At 42.9% G+C, this 18,250-nt stretch overlaps 1 protein-coding gene across 4 annotated transcripts in view; it reads right to left on the bottom strand.

Annotated features, from left to right (window-relative positions):
- ARRB1 (arrestin beta 1) overlaps positions 1-18,250 on the bottom strand; it is a 94,477-nt gene that overhangs the window by 7,714 nt on the left and 68,513 nt on the right. For 3 of the 4 annotated variants that reach the window (XM_058185526.1, XM_058185527.1, XM_058185531.1), the window contains exons 6-11: positions 17,594-17,653; positions 16,065-16,132; positions 8,278-8,413; positions 5,082-5,166; positions 3,822-3,894; positions 347-484 (exon numbers count right to left, since the gene is read on the bottom strand). In XM_058185526.1, the coding sequence (XP_058041509.1) occupies positions 347-484; positions 3,822-3,894; positions 5,082-5,166; positions 8,278-8,413; positions 16,065-16,132; positions 17,594-17,653 (560 nt within the window). Of the gene's footprint in view, positions 1-346; positions 485-3,821; positions 3,895-5,081; positions 5,167-8,277; positions 8,414-13,980; positions 14,049-16,064; positions 16,133-17,593; positions 17,654-18,250 lie in introns of all 4 variants that reach the window. The other variant, XM_058185528.1, reaches the window with a different exon arrangement.

Raw genomic sequence — 18,250 nt, 5'->3', positions numbered from 1 at the left:
TTCTGGGAGTTGAAGTCCACAAGTCTTAAAATTGCTAAGCTTGGAGACCCCTGGGCTAAGGGATTATGGGAGTTAATTCACTCTTGCTGGCTAAGGGATTCTGGGAGTTGAAGTCCACAAGTCTTAAAGTTGCTAAGCTTGGAGACCCCTGGGCTAAGGGATTATGGGAGTTAGTTCACACATGCTGGCTGGGGAATTCTGGGAGTTGAAATCCATGTGTGCTGGCTAGGGGATCCTGTAAACAAGGCAAAGGCCACCCTTGTGGGCCATTTTTGGGCCCAGGGCGCATCTGTGCTCCATCCAAATCCACCTTCCCGAGGGCCCCCGGGGGAAAAGAGACACTCACAGGGTGCTGGAAGCCAAATTGGTGTCTTCGTGTTTCAGTTTCCCGTCCAAAGCCAGTCCGCGTTTTTCCCGGTTGTTGGCCAGGAAAGGGGTCAAGGTGTAGACTTTGCAGAAGGTCGAGCTGGGGGCCACCACATCGCTGCAGGGGAGGGGCAGGGATTAAAAATAAAATGGTTGTGGATTATATAAATTCTCCTGCCTTGGGAAGGGGGTTGGAATAGAAGACCTCCAAGGTCCCTTTCTTTCCCTAGGATTCCATGATCATTCGCTCTATCTTTCTCTCTATCACCTCTATCTCCTATATAATTATCTCTATATCTCTTCCCTCTGTGTCTGTCTATCCATCAATCTATTTTAATTATCTATCTATCTATCTATCTATCTATCTATCTATCTATCTATCTATCTATCTATCTATCTATCTATCATCTATCTCCTATTTCTTTCTATCTATTTTTTATCTATCATCTGTCATTCATCCATCTATTATATATCATTCATCTATCCATTATCTCTCTCACACACCTATCTCTCATCTATCATCAATCAATCATCTATCAATCAATCACTGAATCTGCACTACTATTAATCGTTTCATAGTTCCCATCACCAATCTCTTTCCACTTATGACTGTATGACTATAACTTGTTGCTGGCAATCCTTATGATTTATATTGATATATTGATCATCAATTGTGTTGTAAATGTTGTACCTTGATGAACGCATCTTTTCTTTTATGTACACTGAGAGCATATGCACCAAGACAAATTCCTTGTGTGTCCAATCACACTTGGCCAATAAAATTCTATTCTATTCTATCTATCTATCTATCTATCTATCTATCTATCTATCTATCTATCTATCTATCTATCTATCTATCTCCTATTTCTTTATTCTTTCTATCTATTATCTGTCTGTCTGTCTATCTATTTTTTCTATCATCTGTCATTCATCCATCTATTATATATCATCCATCTATCCATTATCTCTCTCACACCTATCTCTCATCTATCTATCTATCATCCATTCATCATCTATCTATCTATCTATCTATCTATCTATCTATCTATCTATCTATCTATCTATCTATCTATCTATCTATCTATCAATCTATCTATCATCTATCTCCTATTTCTTTCTATCTATTTTTTATCTATCATCTGTCATTCATCCATCTATTATATATCATCCATCTATCCATTATCTCTCTCTCACACCTATCTCTCATCTATCATCAATCAATCATCTATCTATCTATCTATCTATCTATCTATCTATCTATCTATCTATCTATCTATCTATCTATCTATCATCTATCTATCTATCTATCATCTCTCCTATTTCTTTATTCTTTCTATCTATTATCTGTCTGTCTATCTATTTTTTATCTATCATCTGTCATTCATCCATCTATTATATATCATCCATCCATTATCTCTCTCTCACACCTATCTCTCATCTATCTATCTATCTATCTATCTATCTATCTATCTATCTATCTATCTATCTATCATCTATCTCCTATTTCTTTATTCTGTCTGTCTATCTATTGTCAGTCTGTCTGTCTAGCTATCTTTTATCTATCAGTCATCCATCCATTATATATCATCCATCCATCCATTATCTCTCTCTCTCACCTCTCTCATCTATCTAATCTATTATCCATCCATCCATCCATCCATCCATCCATCCATCCATCCATCCATCCAACCACCATCCATCCATTCATCTATCCATCTATCCATCCATCCATCCATCCATCCATCCATCCATCATCTCTCTCTCTCTCTCTCTCTCTCTCTCTCATCTGTCATCCATCAATCCATCTCTCTCTCTCTCTCTCTCTCTCTCATCCATCCATCCATCCATCCATCCATCTATCATCAAAAACTAAACTGTCTCGCAACTGGAATAATTTTTGTGGTTTTGGAACAAATGTCGGGTCAGGGAGGAGGATTAAGAAGTGTGTTCAGGGCGGACAGAAATGAGCTCATTTCAGATTTTAATTTGCACTTTCTAAACCGATATTCCAACCAAACTGCAGCTGTTTTTATTGTCTTCTCTGGAGTTTTACAATGCAAGTTTCCAATTAAAAAAAGAATGTGTTTGTGGGCATAAATATGCATGTATCAGAGAAAGGAGCAAGCAGAGTGTTGATCCTTATTAGAGGAAAATGCTCTCAGAACAAAATCTTATGGGGGAAAAAAGGCATAATAATTAGAAAAGGGCAAGAAAGGTTATTGCAAATGATTGCAGAAACAGCATGCGAGATGCTTAAGCCTGGAAAAATGCAAAACAAGTTCTAATAAGTTCTACCACGCTCTGCGTCTTGGGGAAGGAAGGATCAGTGAGAATGAGACCACCAGACAAAGGACCCTAATGACATCACTCATACGATTTGCTCCGCCCCATGACATCATCACATGGGCTGCTTTAGGACCATCTCAACTTACAACCATAATTGTCGGGCTTCATTTTGGTTGCAACTCGAAGACTATCTGTACGTAGTAATATTTCTCCAAAGTATCCATAGAACTTGTATATTCTTGCATATTGTGTGTCTAATCCTTGTGTGTCTAATCACAATTTCTTTCTCTGTCTAATTGCACTTGGCCGATAAAGAATATTCTATTGTATTCTATTCTATTGTATTCTATTCTATTCTATTCTACTCTACTCTACTCTATTTATTCTGTATTCTGTATTTTCTATTATTTTCTATTCTATTCTCTATTCTCTATTTTCTATTCTCTATTCTATTTTCCTATTATTTCCTATTCTCTGTTCTGTTCTGTTCTGTTCTGTTCTGTTCTGTTCTATTCCAGGAGTCTCCAACCTTGGCAACTTTAAGCCTTGGCGGATTTCAACTCCCAGAATTCCCCCAGTAAGCAAAGCTGGGTGGGGGAATTCCCTATCCTATCCTATCCTATCCTATCCTATTCCCACTTCCACTTCCTCTCCACTCCCACTCCACTCCACTCCACTCTATTCTATTCTATTCTATTCTATTCTATTCTATTCTATTCTATTCTATTCTATTCTATTCTATTCTATTCTATTCTATTCTATTCTATTCTATTCTATTCTACTCTACTCTATTTATTCTGTATTCTGTATTTTCTATTATTTTCTATTCTATTCTCTATTTTCTATTCTCTATTCTATTTTCCTATTATTTCCTATTCTCTGTTCTGTTCTGTTCTGTTCTGTTCTGTTCTATTCCAGGAGTCTCCAACCTTGGCAACTTTAAGCCTTGGCGGAGTTCAACTCCCAGAATTCCCCCAGTTAGCAAAGCTGGGTGAGGGAATTCCCTATCTTATCTTATCCTATCCTATCCTATTCCCACTTCCACTTCCTCTCCACTCCCACTCCACTCCACTCCACTCCACTCTATTCCATTCTATTCTATTTGGGAGCCGGAGCCCTGGGGCTGGCCTTGGCAAGGCAGCGGCTGTGCCCATCAGTTGGGTACTCACTCAGTTTCCTCTACGGCCACCGGGCATTTATACTGGGCAGTGTTGAACAGGCAGATGTCGGCATACTGGCGAACTGGAAAGCAAGCAGGAAGAGAAAGACACACCTCTGAGGGGTGCTGAGAGGTTCTGGGCCAGCTGACGGAGCAATATCCATGGAACTACTCTGGGCTTTCGGTGAGGGGTGGTCAAAAAGGGAAAGATGGCGGCCTGGATGAGGTCATGGAAGTGCCTCCCCTTTTTAAAGAAAGAAAAATGGATCACACCATTGTGGTCCGTTCTTGCCTTATTTGACCAGACCCCCAGGGACACCCCTCGTGGAGGCCACATCCTGAACCTCAGCAGATGAAGAATCTAAATGATGTAACATGAAGACAGGGGAAACAATGAAAGAAAATATGAAACAGAATGTGAAGAAAATTACTTCTGTAAGAAGAGGAGAGGAGGAGAAGGAGGGAAGGAAGGAAAGGGAGGGGGAAGAAAGAGAGGAGAGAAGGAAGGAGAGAGGGAGGGTGGGAGGGAAGGAAGGGGAAGAAAAAAGGGATAGAAAGAGTGGCGAGAGGAGGGAACGGATGGAAAGGGGAACAGAGGAGAGGAGGAAAGAAGGAAGGACAGGAGAGAGGGAAGGCGAGGGAAGAGGAGAAGAGAAGAGGAGGGGAAGGAAGAAGAGAGGGAAGGGAAGGATAAGGAAGAGGAGACGAGAGGAGAGGAGAGAAGAATGGAGAAGAAGGAGAAGAGAAGAGAGAAAGGAATGATGGAGAAGAGGAAAGAATAGAATAGAATAGAATAGAATAGAATAGAAGAGAAGAGAAGAGAAGAGAAGAGAAGAGAAGAGAAGAGCAGAACAGAAAAGAGAAGAGAACTTTGTATCTGGACAGCCAGATTTTGTTTAACGGATGATGCATGTTTAAAAAATGTAAAATATTTATGTAAACGAAGTGCACGTAAAAACAGGACCCTCCTCACTAGGTCCCGTGTCCCGTCTAACCATTGGTTCAGATCAAGGTCTTGGACTCCCAAGTTCTCTGGATTATTTTACACCTCCCTCCCTCTTCCTGCCCTTCCCATTAGGGACCCAAAGGAGAACATGGCTTTTGATGGCCTCATGCCATCCACCAGACTCCCAGTCCTGGACCACTAAGCTCCATTCCCACCCACAACTCTGCAAAACCTTTCGGTGCCCCACCCTGGAGGAGGACCAGCTCCTACGTGGGAGGACCCTGCCTTCTCTCCTTGATGAACCAGGAGAATCTTCCTCTATACCTGAGATTTTAATCTTCTTGACCATCTTGTTGGTGTTGTTTGTCACGTGGACGTTAACGTTGATGGGTTCTCCATGATAGTAGATCTGTGGGGAGACAAGCCACAGATCAAGAAGGCCGTCAAGGTGAAACTTATTATAATAATAATAATAATATCAGAGTTGGAAGGGACCTTGGAGGCCTTCTAGTCCAACCCCCTGCCCAGGCAGGAAACTCTACACCACTTCAGACAAATGGTTGTCCAACATTTTCTTAACAATTTCCAGTGTTGGAACATTTATAACTTCTGGAGGCAAGTCGTTCCACTTATTGATTGTTCTAACTGTCAGGAAATTTCTCCTTAGTTCTAAGTTGCTTCTCTTCTTGATTAGTTTCCACCCATTGCTTCTTGTCCTGTCCTCAGGTGCTTTGGAGAATAGCTTGACTCCCTCTTCTTTGGGGCAGCCCCTGAGATATTGGAACACTGCTATCATGTCTCCCCTAATCCTTCTTTTCATTAAAGTAGCCAGGCCCAGTTCCTGCAACCGTTCTTCATATGTTTTAGCCTCCAGTCCCCTAATCATCTTTGTTGCTCTTCGGAAGGAAAATTGTTACTTCTCGGAAGGGGTCCCAGGAATTCTTCTTCAGCTTCTCCAATCGTGGAAAACCCTCTTCTAGGGACCTCCAATTCCACCCAGATCTTCTGAGCCCCACCTGCCCCAGCCAGGAAAAGCCTGGTATCCAAGGTCATAAACAAACAAACATTCGGAGAAATTTAACAGAACAACAAAGTTGGAAGGAACCCTGGAGGTCTTCTAGTCCAACCCCCTGCTTGAGCAGCAGACAAATGGCTGTCCAGTCTCTTCTTAAAAATTTCCAGTGTTAGAGCATTTAGAACTTCTGCAGGCAAGTCGTTCCACTGATTAATTGTTCTAACTGTCAGGAAATTTCTCCTTAGTTCTAAGTTGCTTCTTTTAGGATCAGTTTCCATCCATTGCTTCTTGTTCTACCCTCAGGTGCTTTGGAGAATAGCTTGACTCCCTCTTCTTTGTGGCAACCCCTGAGATATTGGAAGGTTGCTATCCTGTCTCCCCTGGTCCTTCTTTTCATTAAACGAGACATACCCAGTTCCTGCAACCGTTCTTCATATGTTTTATCCTCCAGTCCCCTAATCATCTTTGTTGCTCTTCTCTGCACTCTTTCTAGAGTCTCAGCATCTTTTTTACAACATGGCGATATACAAACCCGCATATCATGCTCATCTCTGTTTCAAAGCCGAAGAGCCAGCGCTGTCTGAAGGCGTCTCCGTGGTCATGTGGCCGGCATGACTCAACGCCAAAGGCGCATGGAACACTGTTACCTTCCCACCAAAGGTGGTCCTTATTTTTTCTACTTGCATTTTTACATGCTTTCGAAACTGCTAGGTTGGCAGAAGCTGGGACAAGGAACGGGAGCTCACCCCGTTACACGGCAGCACTAGGGATTCGAACCGCTGAGCTGCCGACCTTTCGATCGACAAGCTCAATGTCCTAGCCCCTGAGCCACCACGTCCCTAGTTCATTAAACTAGACATACCGAGTTCCTGCAACCGTTCTTCATATGTTTTAGTCTCCAGTCCAGTGGTGAAATCTGAACTGGTTTGTTACCAGTTTTCGCTGGCTGCGCATGCACGCTGCATGCCAAGTGTGCGCTGTGTACACACATGTGCAGTTCACACCAAATGCGTGCTGCATGCGCATGCACAATACACACTGAAAGGGGGCTTGGGAAGGTAAGTAGAACAGCGGAAGGGGCGGGAATCAGCTGTGGCATGCGATCTTGGGAACCTTTTTTAAACCATTTTAAAGCATTTTTTTTACTACCTATTCGCCCGAACTGGTAGTAAAAAAATGCTTAAAAAGTAATAAAAAAAAGTTCCGAGGACCAACTGAGCGACGCGCGATCATTGGAAGTTTTTTTTTTTTTTACTTTTTAAAGCATTTTTAAGTATTTAAACAATTTTTAAGTATTTAAACATTTTTAAGTATTTAAACATTTTTAAGTATTTTTAAGTATTTAAAATAAAAAAATGCTTAAAAAGTTTTTTAAAAAAAGTTCCCACAATCGCACGTCGCTCAGCTGGTCGTCGGAACTTTTTTTAAACATTTTTTTTACTACTGGTTCAGCAAACTGGTAGCATTTCACCCCTGCTCCAGTCCCCTAATCATCTTTGTTGCTCTTCTCTGCACTTTTTCTAGAGTCTCAACTTCATCAATCCATACCGAGAAATTTCCTGACAGTTAGAACAATCAATAAGTGGAACAACTTGCCTCCAGAAGTTGTAAATGCTCCAAAACTGGAAGTTTTTAAGAAAATGTTGGATATCCATTTGTCTGAAGTGGTGTAGGGTTTCCTGCCTGGGCAGGGGGTTGGACTAGAAGACCTTCAATGTCCCTTCCAACTCTGTTGTTGTTGTTGCTGTTGTTATTATTATTATTAGTAGTAGTAGTAGTCCACCAGGTCAGATAAAATGGGCCTGAAAACTCCTAAGAGGACCTCCACAGACAGACTGGCTGGAGATCAGCACACCCATTTCTGATCAAGGAGAGAAGCAACTTAGAACTAAGGAAAATTTCCTGAGAGTTAGAACAATTAATAAGTGGAACAACTTGCCTGCAGAAGTTGTGAATGCTCCAATACTGGAAATTTTTAAGATATTGGATTAGCATCTGTCTGAGATGGTGTAGGGTTTCCTGCCTGGCAGGGGGTTGGACTAGAAGGCCTCCAAGGTCCCTTCCAACTCTATAATTATAATTATTATTATTAAGTCTGGCCATGCATGTGCTTAAATAGGGTCAAATTTTGAAGATAGGAGTTAATTTTAATGCATGCGCACAAAACAGTGCTGGGCCTTCTTTTTGGGATGGGTCGTGTTTTAGGAGAAAGACGGTGAATTCTGCTAGGGCTGTAGGACACATTCTGGACCAGGAGTCAAGAATGATCTACCACAGATGTCTTCAAACTTGGCCGCTTTAAGACTTGTGGACTTCAACTCCCAGAATTCTCCAGCCAGCTATGCTGGCTGGAGAATTATGGGAGTTGAAGTCCACAAGTCTTAAAGCGGCCAAGTTTGAAGACATCTGGTGTACACGGTTGGATGATATTCCACTTTTCGGGATGCAAGAATGGACTTCCTCACTTGGAGTCTCCAAGAGCTGTTGAGTCCCCAACTCAAGTACCTCTTTATCCAGTGACGCTTCTAAATGGAGGGGCTTGTCAGACATGAGGAACTGCCGGGTGGTCTCGGCCATGGGCTGCGGGCCGGGCCGCTCGGGTGCATACTGGACTTTCCGGATGACCAGGCGCACGGAGTTCCTGCACCAGCAATTGGGGACAAGACAAGACAACGTCACCATACAAAATGTTCACCCCAGCCTTCCCCTTCTGAGTTCTTGGGACGGCAGAAGTCAGGATCCTTAAACGGGATATACCGACATACAGGTAGTCCTTGACTTATGAATAGAATTGAGCCCAAAATTTATGTGGTAGAGTGAAACATTTGTTAAGTGTGTTTGCCCCATTTTACAACTTATATTATTTTATTTATTTTATTTTATTAAATTTTTATACCGCCCTTCTCCCGAAGGACTCAGGGCGGTGTACAGCCAAAGATAAAAACCCAATAAATATACAATTAAAACAAAGAATTTAAAACAAAGCATATTACAAAAGTGGCCAGCATTAAAAATTTAAAATTTAAAACCCTGAAATAATAAAAACCCAATTAAAACTTAATAAAACTGTTAAGCTAGTCCCGCTTGAATAAATAAGTGTGTTTTTAGCTCACGGCGAAAGGTCCGAAGATCAGGCACTTGGCGTAGGTCAGGGGGAAGTTCGTTCCAGAGCGTAGGAGCTCCAACAGAGAAGGACCTTCCCCTGGGGGCCGCCAGCCGACATTGTTTGGCGGACGGCACCCTGAGAAGACCCTCTCTGTGTGAGCGTACGGGTCGGTGGGAGGCATGAGGTAACAGCAGGCGGTCCCGTAAGTACCTGGGCCCTAAGCCATGGAGCGCTTTAAAGATGGTAACCAAAATCTTAAAGCGCACCCGAAAGACCACAGGAAGCCAGTGCAGACTGCGAAGCAGTGGTGTTACATGGGAGCAACGTGGCTCCTGTTACTACTCGCGCAGCTGCATTCTGGACTAACTGCAGCCTCCGGGTGCACTTCAAGGGCAGCCCCATGTAGAGAGCATTGCAATAATCCAGACGAGAAGTGACCAGAGCGTGAGTGACCGTGCATAAGGCATCCCGGTCAAGGAAGGGACGCAACTGGTGAACCAAGCGTACTCGGTAAAAGGCCCTCCTGGAGATGGCCGCCAGGTGATCATCAAAAGACAGCCGTCCATCCAGCAGGACGCCCAAGTTGCGTACCCCCTCCATTGGGGCCAATAACTCGCCCCCAACAGTCAGCCGCGGTTGCAGCTGACTGTACCGGGGTGCCGGCATCCACAGCCACTCCGTCTTGGAGGGATTGAGCTTGAGTCTGTTTCTCCCCATCCAGACCTGTACGGCTTTCAGGCACTGGGACAGCACTTCGACCGCTTCGTTGGGGTGGTCCGGGGTGGAAAAGTACAGCTGAGTATCGTCAGCGTACAGATGGTAACTCACCCCGAAACCTCTGATGACCTCACCCAGCGGCTTCATATAGATGTTGAACAGAAGGGGCGAGAGAATCGACCCCTGCGGCACCCCACAAGTAAGGCGCCTCGCGGACGACCTCTGCCCCCCTGTCAACACCGTCTGCGACCGATCAGAGAGGTAGGAGGAGAACCACCGATAAACGGTGCCTCCCACTCCCAATCCCTCCAACCGGTGCAGCAAGATACCATGGTCGATGGTATCAAAAGCCGCTGAGAGATCTAATAGGACCAAGGCAGAGGAACAATCCCTATCCCTGGCCCTCCAGAGGTCATCCACCAACGCGACCAAAGCTGTCTTCGTACTATAACCGGGCCAGAAGCCGGACTGGAACGGGTCTAGATAGACAGTTTCATCCAGGGATGATCCAGAGACCCTATAAACGTCCTAAATGTGAATCGGTTATCAAGCGTCTGAACTTTTGATCACGTGACCATGGGGATCGAAATGGTTTTAAGTATGAAAAATGGCCCTAAGTCACTTTTTCTCAGTGACTGTTGTAACTTCGAACGGTCAGTAAATGAGCTGGTGTAAGTCAAGGACTACCAGTAATGTAAGGTTATTTTTAAGGTTTGAGAAAGGCTGGTCTAGACCAGAGGTCTCCAACCTTGGCCACTTTAAGCCTGGTGGACTTCAACTCCCAGAATCCCCCAGCCAGCTTTGCTTGGCAACTTTATTTATTTTATTTTATTTTATTAAACCTTTATTAACATTTAAAATCCTAAAATACAAGTTAAAATACATTCATAACAAAAACACATCCATAATAATTATACAATTCAACATCATTCTGACAGTACATAATTTTTAACTTTGTACATCTATTCCCATATACTCCTACTTAATCGACATGTTTAAACACATTTTGTATCTTATTTTATTCTATACATTCCTTATTTTTAATTTCTAGTCACTGATACCAATTTTCCCAAGTTAAATAGTATTCTGAGTCTTCCTTATTATTTAATTCTAAAGTAAGTTTGTCCATTTCTGCACATTCAAAAATTTTCCGGATTATTGCACAGTCTGTTGGTATAGTGGACATTTTTCAGGCTGGTGTGAGTACAATTCTCGCTGCTGTGGTTGTGTGAATAATCAAATATTTAATCCTTTTAGGGTAATTTCCTTTAATAATCCCCAGAAGAAATAGTTCAGGGTTTCAATTCTATATTACAGTGAGGGATTTCTTTTAGCCATTTTTGTATTTTAATCTAAAATTTTTTGACTTCTGGGCAAAGCCGGCTGAGAAATTCTAGGAGTTGAAGTCCACAAGTCTAAAAGTTGCCGAGGTTGGAGACCAGGGATAAAATGCTCCCGGTTCGGACCGGATCACCTGATCCGGTAGCGATGGAGGCAGGTGATTCGGAGAACGGGTAGCAAAAATCTCTGTCCCCCCTCCAGGTGAGCTGCGCGATCATCAGAGTTGTTTTTTTTTTTTACTTTTAAAAGCATTTTTTCTTCGGCCGAAAAAATGCTTTTAAAAGTAAAAAAAAAGCCACTGATGATTGTGTGGTTCAGCTGGGATCATCAAAGCCTTTTACAAGTATTTTTTTCTACAACCTCTTTGGCCAAAGAGGTCGTAAAAAAAAAAGCGTCAGAACACTTTAAAAGCATTTTTTCTACAACCTCTTCGGCTGAAGAGGTTGTAGAAAAAATGCTTTTAAAAGTAAAAAAAATAAATAAATACTGGTAGTAACAAATTTTACATTTCACTCCTGAATGTGTGATTTCTTTTAGCCATTTTTGTATTTTAATCCAATTTTTTTTGACTTCTAGGCAAATCTGGCTGAGGAATTCTGGGAGTTGAAGTCCACAAGTCTTAAAGTTGCCAAGGTTGGAGACCCCTGGTTTAGAGAAAGACTCGGAGGTCCCGCAGGCCGCCTCGCCCAATCCTCTACCAATAACCGAAGCCACAGAAATCAGGTTACAACAGGTTGCCGGCAACCAGGTTGGCTGGCCTACCTCTTGTGAATCTTCTCCTCCAAATTCTCCGCGCAGAAGGCTTTGACCTCGTAGTCCACCCCGCAAGCCTAAAAGCAAGAATTGTCCAGATGTGAAGCGAGACTTGTGGGGGGGAGGTCAGACTAGAAGACCTCTAAGCTCCTACCCAACCCTACGATGCTAAGACATCAGAACTGTTTCCCTATGAAACGCCTTCTTTTGAGAAAACCACAAGCAGGACCGATAGACCTCGGCTTACAACCATGATTGGGACCAGCATTTCTGTCGCTAAGTGAGCCACGCCCGATTTTTACAACTTTTTTTTTTGTTGCCACGGTTGTCAAGCCAACCACTCCAGTTGTTAAGTGAATTGTGTGGTCGTTGAGCGAATCCGGCTTCCCCGCCTTTGACTTTGCTTGTCGGAAGCCGGCTGGGAAGGTCACAAAATGGGGATCGCGGGATGCTGCAAACATCCAAATACACGGTGGTTGCCAAGGGCCCAAATTTTGATCACAACTGGGTTCCTGGGAGAGTTGTAAGGGCGAGGAATGGCTTTAAGTCACTTTTTTGAGTGCTGTTGTAAGTTCAAATGGTGGTAGATTTTAGGAAAACCCTTCCATACTTCCACCTCTCACAATACTTGACAACACAGTATCAACAGTAGAAACCTTCAAATTTCTGGGTTCTATCATATCGCAAGATCTCAAATGGACAGCTAACATCAAAACATCATTAAAAAGGACAACAAAGAATGTTCTTTCTGCGCCAACTCAGTAAGCTCAAACTGCCCAAGGAGCTGCTGATCCAGTTCTACAAAGGAATTATTGAGTCTGTCATTTGCACCTCTATAACTGTCTGGTTCGGTTCTGCAACCCAACAAGAAAAACAGACTTCAGAGGATAATTAGAACTGCAGAAAAATAATTGCTACCAACTTGCCTTCCATTGAGGACCTGTATACTGCACGAATCAAGAAGAGGGCCGTGAAAATATTTGCAGATCCTCACATCCTGGACATAAACTGTTTCAACTCCTACCCTCAAAACGACGCTATAGAGCACTGCACACCAGAACAACTAGACACAAGAACAGTTTTTCCTCAAGGCCATCACTCTGCTAAACAAATAATTCCCTCAACACTGTCAGACTATTTACTGAATCTGCACTACTATTAATCGTTTCATAGTTCCCATCACCAATCTCTTTCCACTTATGACTGTATGACTATAACTTGTTGCTGGCAATCCTTATGATTTATATTGATATATTGATCATCAATTGTGTTGTAAATGTTGTACCTTGATGAACGTATCTTTTCTTTTATGTACACTGAGAGCATATGCACCAAGACAAATTCCTTGTGTGTCCAATCACACTTGGCCAATAAAATTCTATTCTATTCTATTCTATTCTATTCTATTCTATTCTATTCTATTCTATTCTATTCTATTCTATTCTATTCTAGTTCAGGGTTTCAATTCTATATTACAGTGTGGGATTTCTTTTAGCCATTTTTGTATTTTAATCCAAAATTTTTTGACTTCTGGGCAAAGCTGGCTGAGAAATTCTAGGAGTTGAAGTCCACAAGTCTAAAAGTTGCCGAGGTTGGAGACCAGGGATAAAATGCTCCCGGTTCGGACCGGATCACCTGATCCGGTAGCGATGGAGGCAGGTGATTCGGAGAACGGGTAGCAAAAATCCCTATCCCCCCTCCAGGTGAGCTGCGCGATCATCAGAGGTTTTTTTTTTTTTTACTTTTAAAAGCATTTTTTCTTCGGCCGAAAAAATGCTTTTAAAAGTAAAAAAAAAGCCACTGATGATTGTGTGGTTCAGCTGGGATCATCAAAGCCTTTTACAAGTATTTTTTTCTACAACCTCTTTGGCCAAAGAGGTCGTAAAAAAAAGCCACTGATGATTGTGTGGTTCAGCTGGGATCATCAAAGCCTTTTACAAGTATTTTTCTACAACCTCTTCGGCTGAAGAGTTTGTAGAAAAAATGCTTTTAAAAGTAAAAAAAATAAATAAATACTGGTAGTAACAAATTTTACATTTCACTCCTGAATGTGTGATTTCTTTTAGCCATTTTTGTATTTTAATCCAATTTTTTTTGACTTCTAGGCAAATCTGGCTGAGGAATTCTGGGAGTTGAAGTCCACAAGTCTTAAAGTTGCCAAGGTTGGAGACCCCTGGTTTAGAGAAAGACTCGGAGGTCCCGCAGGCCGCCTCGCCCAATCCTCTACCAATAACCGAAGCCACAGAAATCAGGTTACAACAGGTTGCCGGCAACCAGGTTGGCTGGCCTACCTCTTGTGAATCTTCTCCTCCAAATTCTCCGCGCAGAAGGCTTTGACCTCGTAGTCCACCCCGCAAGCCTAAAAGCAAGAATTGGCCAGATGTGAAGCGAGATTTGGGGGGGCGGGGTCAGACTAGAAGACCTCTAAGCTCCTACCCAACCCTACGATGCTAAGACATCAGAACCGTTTCCCTATGAAACGCCTTCTTTTGAGAAAACCACAAGCAGGACCGATAGACCTTGGCTTACAACCATGATTGGGACCAGCATTTCTGTCGCTAAGTGAGCCACGCCCGATTTTTACAACTTTTTTTTTTTTTGCCACGGTTGTCAAGCCAACCACTCCAGTTGTTAAGTGAATTGTGTGGTCGTTGAGCGAATCCGGCTTCCCCGCCTTTGACTTTGCTTGTCGGAAGCCGGCTGGGAAGGTCGCAAAATGGGGATCGCGGGATGCTGCAAACATCCAAATACACGGTGGTTGCCAAGGGGCCAAATTTTGATCACATGGTCACTGGGTTCCTGGGAGAGTTGTAAGGGCGAGGAATGGCTTTAAGTCACTTTTTTGAGTGCTGTTGTAAGTTCAAATGGTCACTAAATGGATGGTCGTAAGTTGAGGACTACCTGTATAATCTTTTCCTCTTTCTCTTTCTTTCTCTCTCTTCTTCCTTCCTTCTTTCCTTCCTTTCTCTTTCTTTCTCTTTCGCTCCTCCCTCCTCCCTCCTTCCCTCTTTCTTTCTTTCTTTCTTTCTTTCTTTCTTTCTTTCTTTCTTTCTTTCTTTCTCTTTTCTCTCTCTCTTCTTCCTTCTTTCCTTCCTTCCCTTTCCTTTCTCTTTCGTTCCTCCCACCCTCCCATCTGTCCCTCCCTCCTTCCTTCCTTCCTTCCCTCCCTCCCTCCCTCTTTCTTTCTCTTTCTTTCTTTCTCTCTTCTTCCTTCTTTCCTTCCTTTCCTTCCCTTTCCTTTCTCTTTCGTTCCTCCCACCCTCCCGTCTGTCCCTCTTTCTTTTTTTCTTTCTTTCTTTCTTTCTTTCTTTCTTTCTTCTTCTTTCTTTCTTTCTTTCTCTTCTTCCTTCCTTCCTTTCTCTTTCTTTCTTCCTTCCTTCCTTCCTTCCTTCCCTCCCTCCCTCTTTCTTTCTTTCTTTCTTTCTTTCTCTCTTCTTCCTTCTTCCTTCCTTCCTTCCTTTCTCTTTCGTTCCTCCCACCCTCCCGTCTGTCCCTCCCTCCTTCCTTCTTCCTTCCTTTCTCTTCCTTTCTTCTTTCTTCCTCTTTCTTTCTTTCTTTCTTTCTTTCTTTCTTTCTTTCTTTCTTTCTGTCTGTCTGTCTGTCTGTCTGTCTGTCTGTCTGTCTGTCTGTCTGTCTGTCTTTGTTCTCCCCTGGATATAGCGGGTGACTCAGGCAGTGAGAAACAGAAATTCAGGAAGTACAGCCTACTTTCTTATTCACTCTTTCTTTCTCTTTTGTTCCTCCCTCCTCCCTCCTTCCCTCTTTCTCTTTCGCTCCTCCCACCCTCCCATCTGTCCCTCCTCCTTCCCTCTTTCTCTTTCTTTCTTTCTCTTCTTCCTTCTTCCTTCCTTCCTTCCTTCCTTTCCTTTCTCTTTTGTTCCGAAAAATGCTTTTAAAAGTAAAAAAAAAGCCACTGATGATTGTGTGGTTCAGCTGGGATCATCAAAGCCTTTTACAAGTATTTTTTTCTACAACCTCTTTGGCCAAAGAGGTCGTAAAAAAAAAAAGCGTCAGAACACTTTAAAAGCATTTTTTCTACAACCTCTTGGCTGAAGAGGTTGTAGAAAATGCTTTTAAAAGTAAAAAAAATAAATAAATACTGGTAGTAACAAATTTTACATTTCACTCCTGAATGTGTGATTTCTTTTAGCCATTTTTGTATTTTAATCCAATTTTTTTTGACTTCTAGGCAAATCTGGCTGAGGAATTCTGGGAGTTGAAGTCCACAAGTCTTAAAGTTGCCAAGGTTGGAGACCCCTGGTTTAGAGAAAGACTCGGAGGTCCCGCAGGCCGCCTCGCCCAATCCTCTACCAATAACCGAAGCCACAGAAATCAGGTTACAACAGGTTGCCGGCAACCAGGTTGGCTGGCCTACCTCTTGTGAATCTTCTCCTCCAAATTCTCCGCGCAGAAGGCTTTGACCTCGTAGTCCACCCCGCAAGCCTAAAAGCAAGAATTGGCCAGATGTGAAGCGAGATTTGGGGGGGCGGGGTCAGACTAGAAGACCTCTAAGCTCCTACCCAACCCTACGATGCTAAGACATCAGAACCGTTTCCCTATGAAACGCCTTCTTTTGAGAAAACCACAAGCAGGACCGATAGACCTTGGCTTACAACCATGATTGGGACCAGCATTTCTGTCGCTAAGTGAGCCACGCCCGATTTTTACAACTTTTTTTTTTTTTGCCACGGTTGTCAAGCCAACCACTCCAGTTGTTAAGTGAATTGTGTGGTCGTTGAGCGAATCCGGCTTCCCTCTTTCTCTTCGTTCCTCCCACCCTCCCATCTGTCCCTCCTCCTCCTTCCTTCTTCCTTCTTTCCTTCCTTTCTCTTTCTTTCTTTCTTTCTCTCTTCTTCCTTCTTTCCTTCCTTCCCTTCCCTTCCCTTTCTCTTTCGTTCCTCCCTCCTCCCGTCTTTCCCTTTCTTTCTTTCTTTCTTTCTTTCTTTCTTTCTTTCTTTCTTTCTTTCTTTCTTTCTTTCTTTCTCTTTTCTCTCTCTCTTCTTCCTTCTTTCCTTCCTTTCTTCCTTCCTCCCTCCTCCTCCCTCTTTCTCTTTCTTTCTTTCTCTCTTCTCCCTTCTTTCCTTCCCTTCCCTTTCTCTTTCGTTCCTCCCTCCCTCCCGTCTGTCCCTCTTTCTTTCTTTCTTTCTTTCTTTCTTTCTTTCTTTCTTTCTTTCTTTCTTTCTTTCTTTCTTTCTTTTTTTCTTTCTTTCTGTCTGTCTGTCTGTCTGTCTGTCTGTCTGTCTGTCTGTCTGTCTGTCTTTGTTCTCCCCCTGGATATAGCGGGTGACTCAGTCAGTGAGAAACAGAAATTCAGGAAGTACAGCCTACTTTCTTATTCACTCTTTCTCCCTCCTCCCGTCTGTCCCTCCCTCCTTCCTTCCTTCCTTCCCTCCCTCCCTCCCTCTTTCTTTCTCTTTCTTTCTTTCTTTCTTTCTCTCTTCTTCCTTCTTCCCTTCCTTCCCTTCCCTTCCCTTTCTCTTTCGTTCCTCCCTCCCTCCCGTCTGTCCCTCTTTCTTTCTGTCTGTCTGTCTGTCTTTGTTCTCCCCCTGGATATAGCGGGTGACTCAGGCAGTGAGAAACAGAAATTCAGGAAGTACAGCCTACTTTCTTATTCACTCTTTCTTTCTCCCTCCCTCCCTCCTTCCCTCTTTCTCTCTCTTTCTTTTTCTTGCTTTTCATTTCTGCTATGGGCTCAGCAGCCCCTTATCCAACTATCTGCTTAGTCTGCAGCTCTTCCTTCTGTCTCCCAAGGTTGTTCTCACTTCCCATTACACAAACAATATTTGTGCAGCTTTTTGAAGCATCTGAAAGTACCCAGAATTTTGCTTGATGCCACAGATTCTTCCTCCACCTCTAGTTCTAGGGATCCTCTATCCACTCTACCACCCTCCCCCCTTTACCTACCTTCCCAGTGTCCTCTGGGCCGGGCTGCAGCGTCACGGAGCAGGGGAGATTGGGAGGAATCTGTGCAAAACAAACGCAAACAGAAAAATAAAAAAAAACAACAACCAGTAAAGGCAAAACCCCACTTGCACAGCCTGGTTGCAAAATGCAAACAAGGAACAATTTCTGTTGTCCCCTGCAACGCAAACCTTGCCATATTCATTAATGCAGCAAGCTCAGGCAGAGAGCAGAATAAGAGACAATATTGCACATCAAAGAAATGAAAGATGAGGAAGGAAGGAAGGAAGGAAGGAAGGAAGGAAGGAAGGAAGGAAGGAAGGAAGGAAGGAAGGAGAACAGAGCTATATGTAGTTTACATCAATCCTACTCATTATGCCTTTCAATGCCATACAAACCCTCTTTGCTTTTTCTTCTTTAAACTTCTATCCTCTTCTCTCCATCCAGAGGTCTGCTTCCTTGGTTTTGTCTTCTTCTCAATTCAATCGCTCTTCTTTTCTACATTTGCTTTATGATTAAATTTTCATTCATTCATTCATTAGTTCGTTCGTTCGTTCGTTCATTCATTCATTCATTCACTCACTCACTCACTCACTCATTCTCCCCTCCAGGAATTTCCTATTGTTCACTCACTTTCTGTATTCAACCACATTTGTTCAA

This window comes from Ahaetulla prasina, chromosome 5 (assembly GCF_028640845.1).
Source record: "Ahaetulla prasina isolate Xishuangbanna chromosome 5, ASM2864084v1, whole genome shotgun sequence".
NCBI classification, from domain to species: domain Eukaryota; kingdom Metazoa; phylum Chordata; class Lepidosauria; order Squamata; family Colubridae; genus Ahaetulla; species Ahaetulla prasina.
Note: the sequence above shows the minus strand (reverse complement) of the source record. Positions and strands in the feature narration are given on the sequence as shown.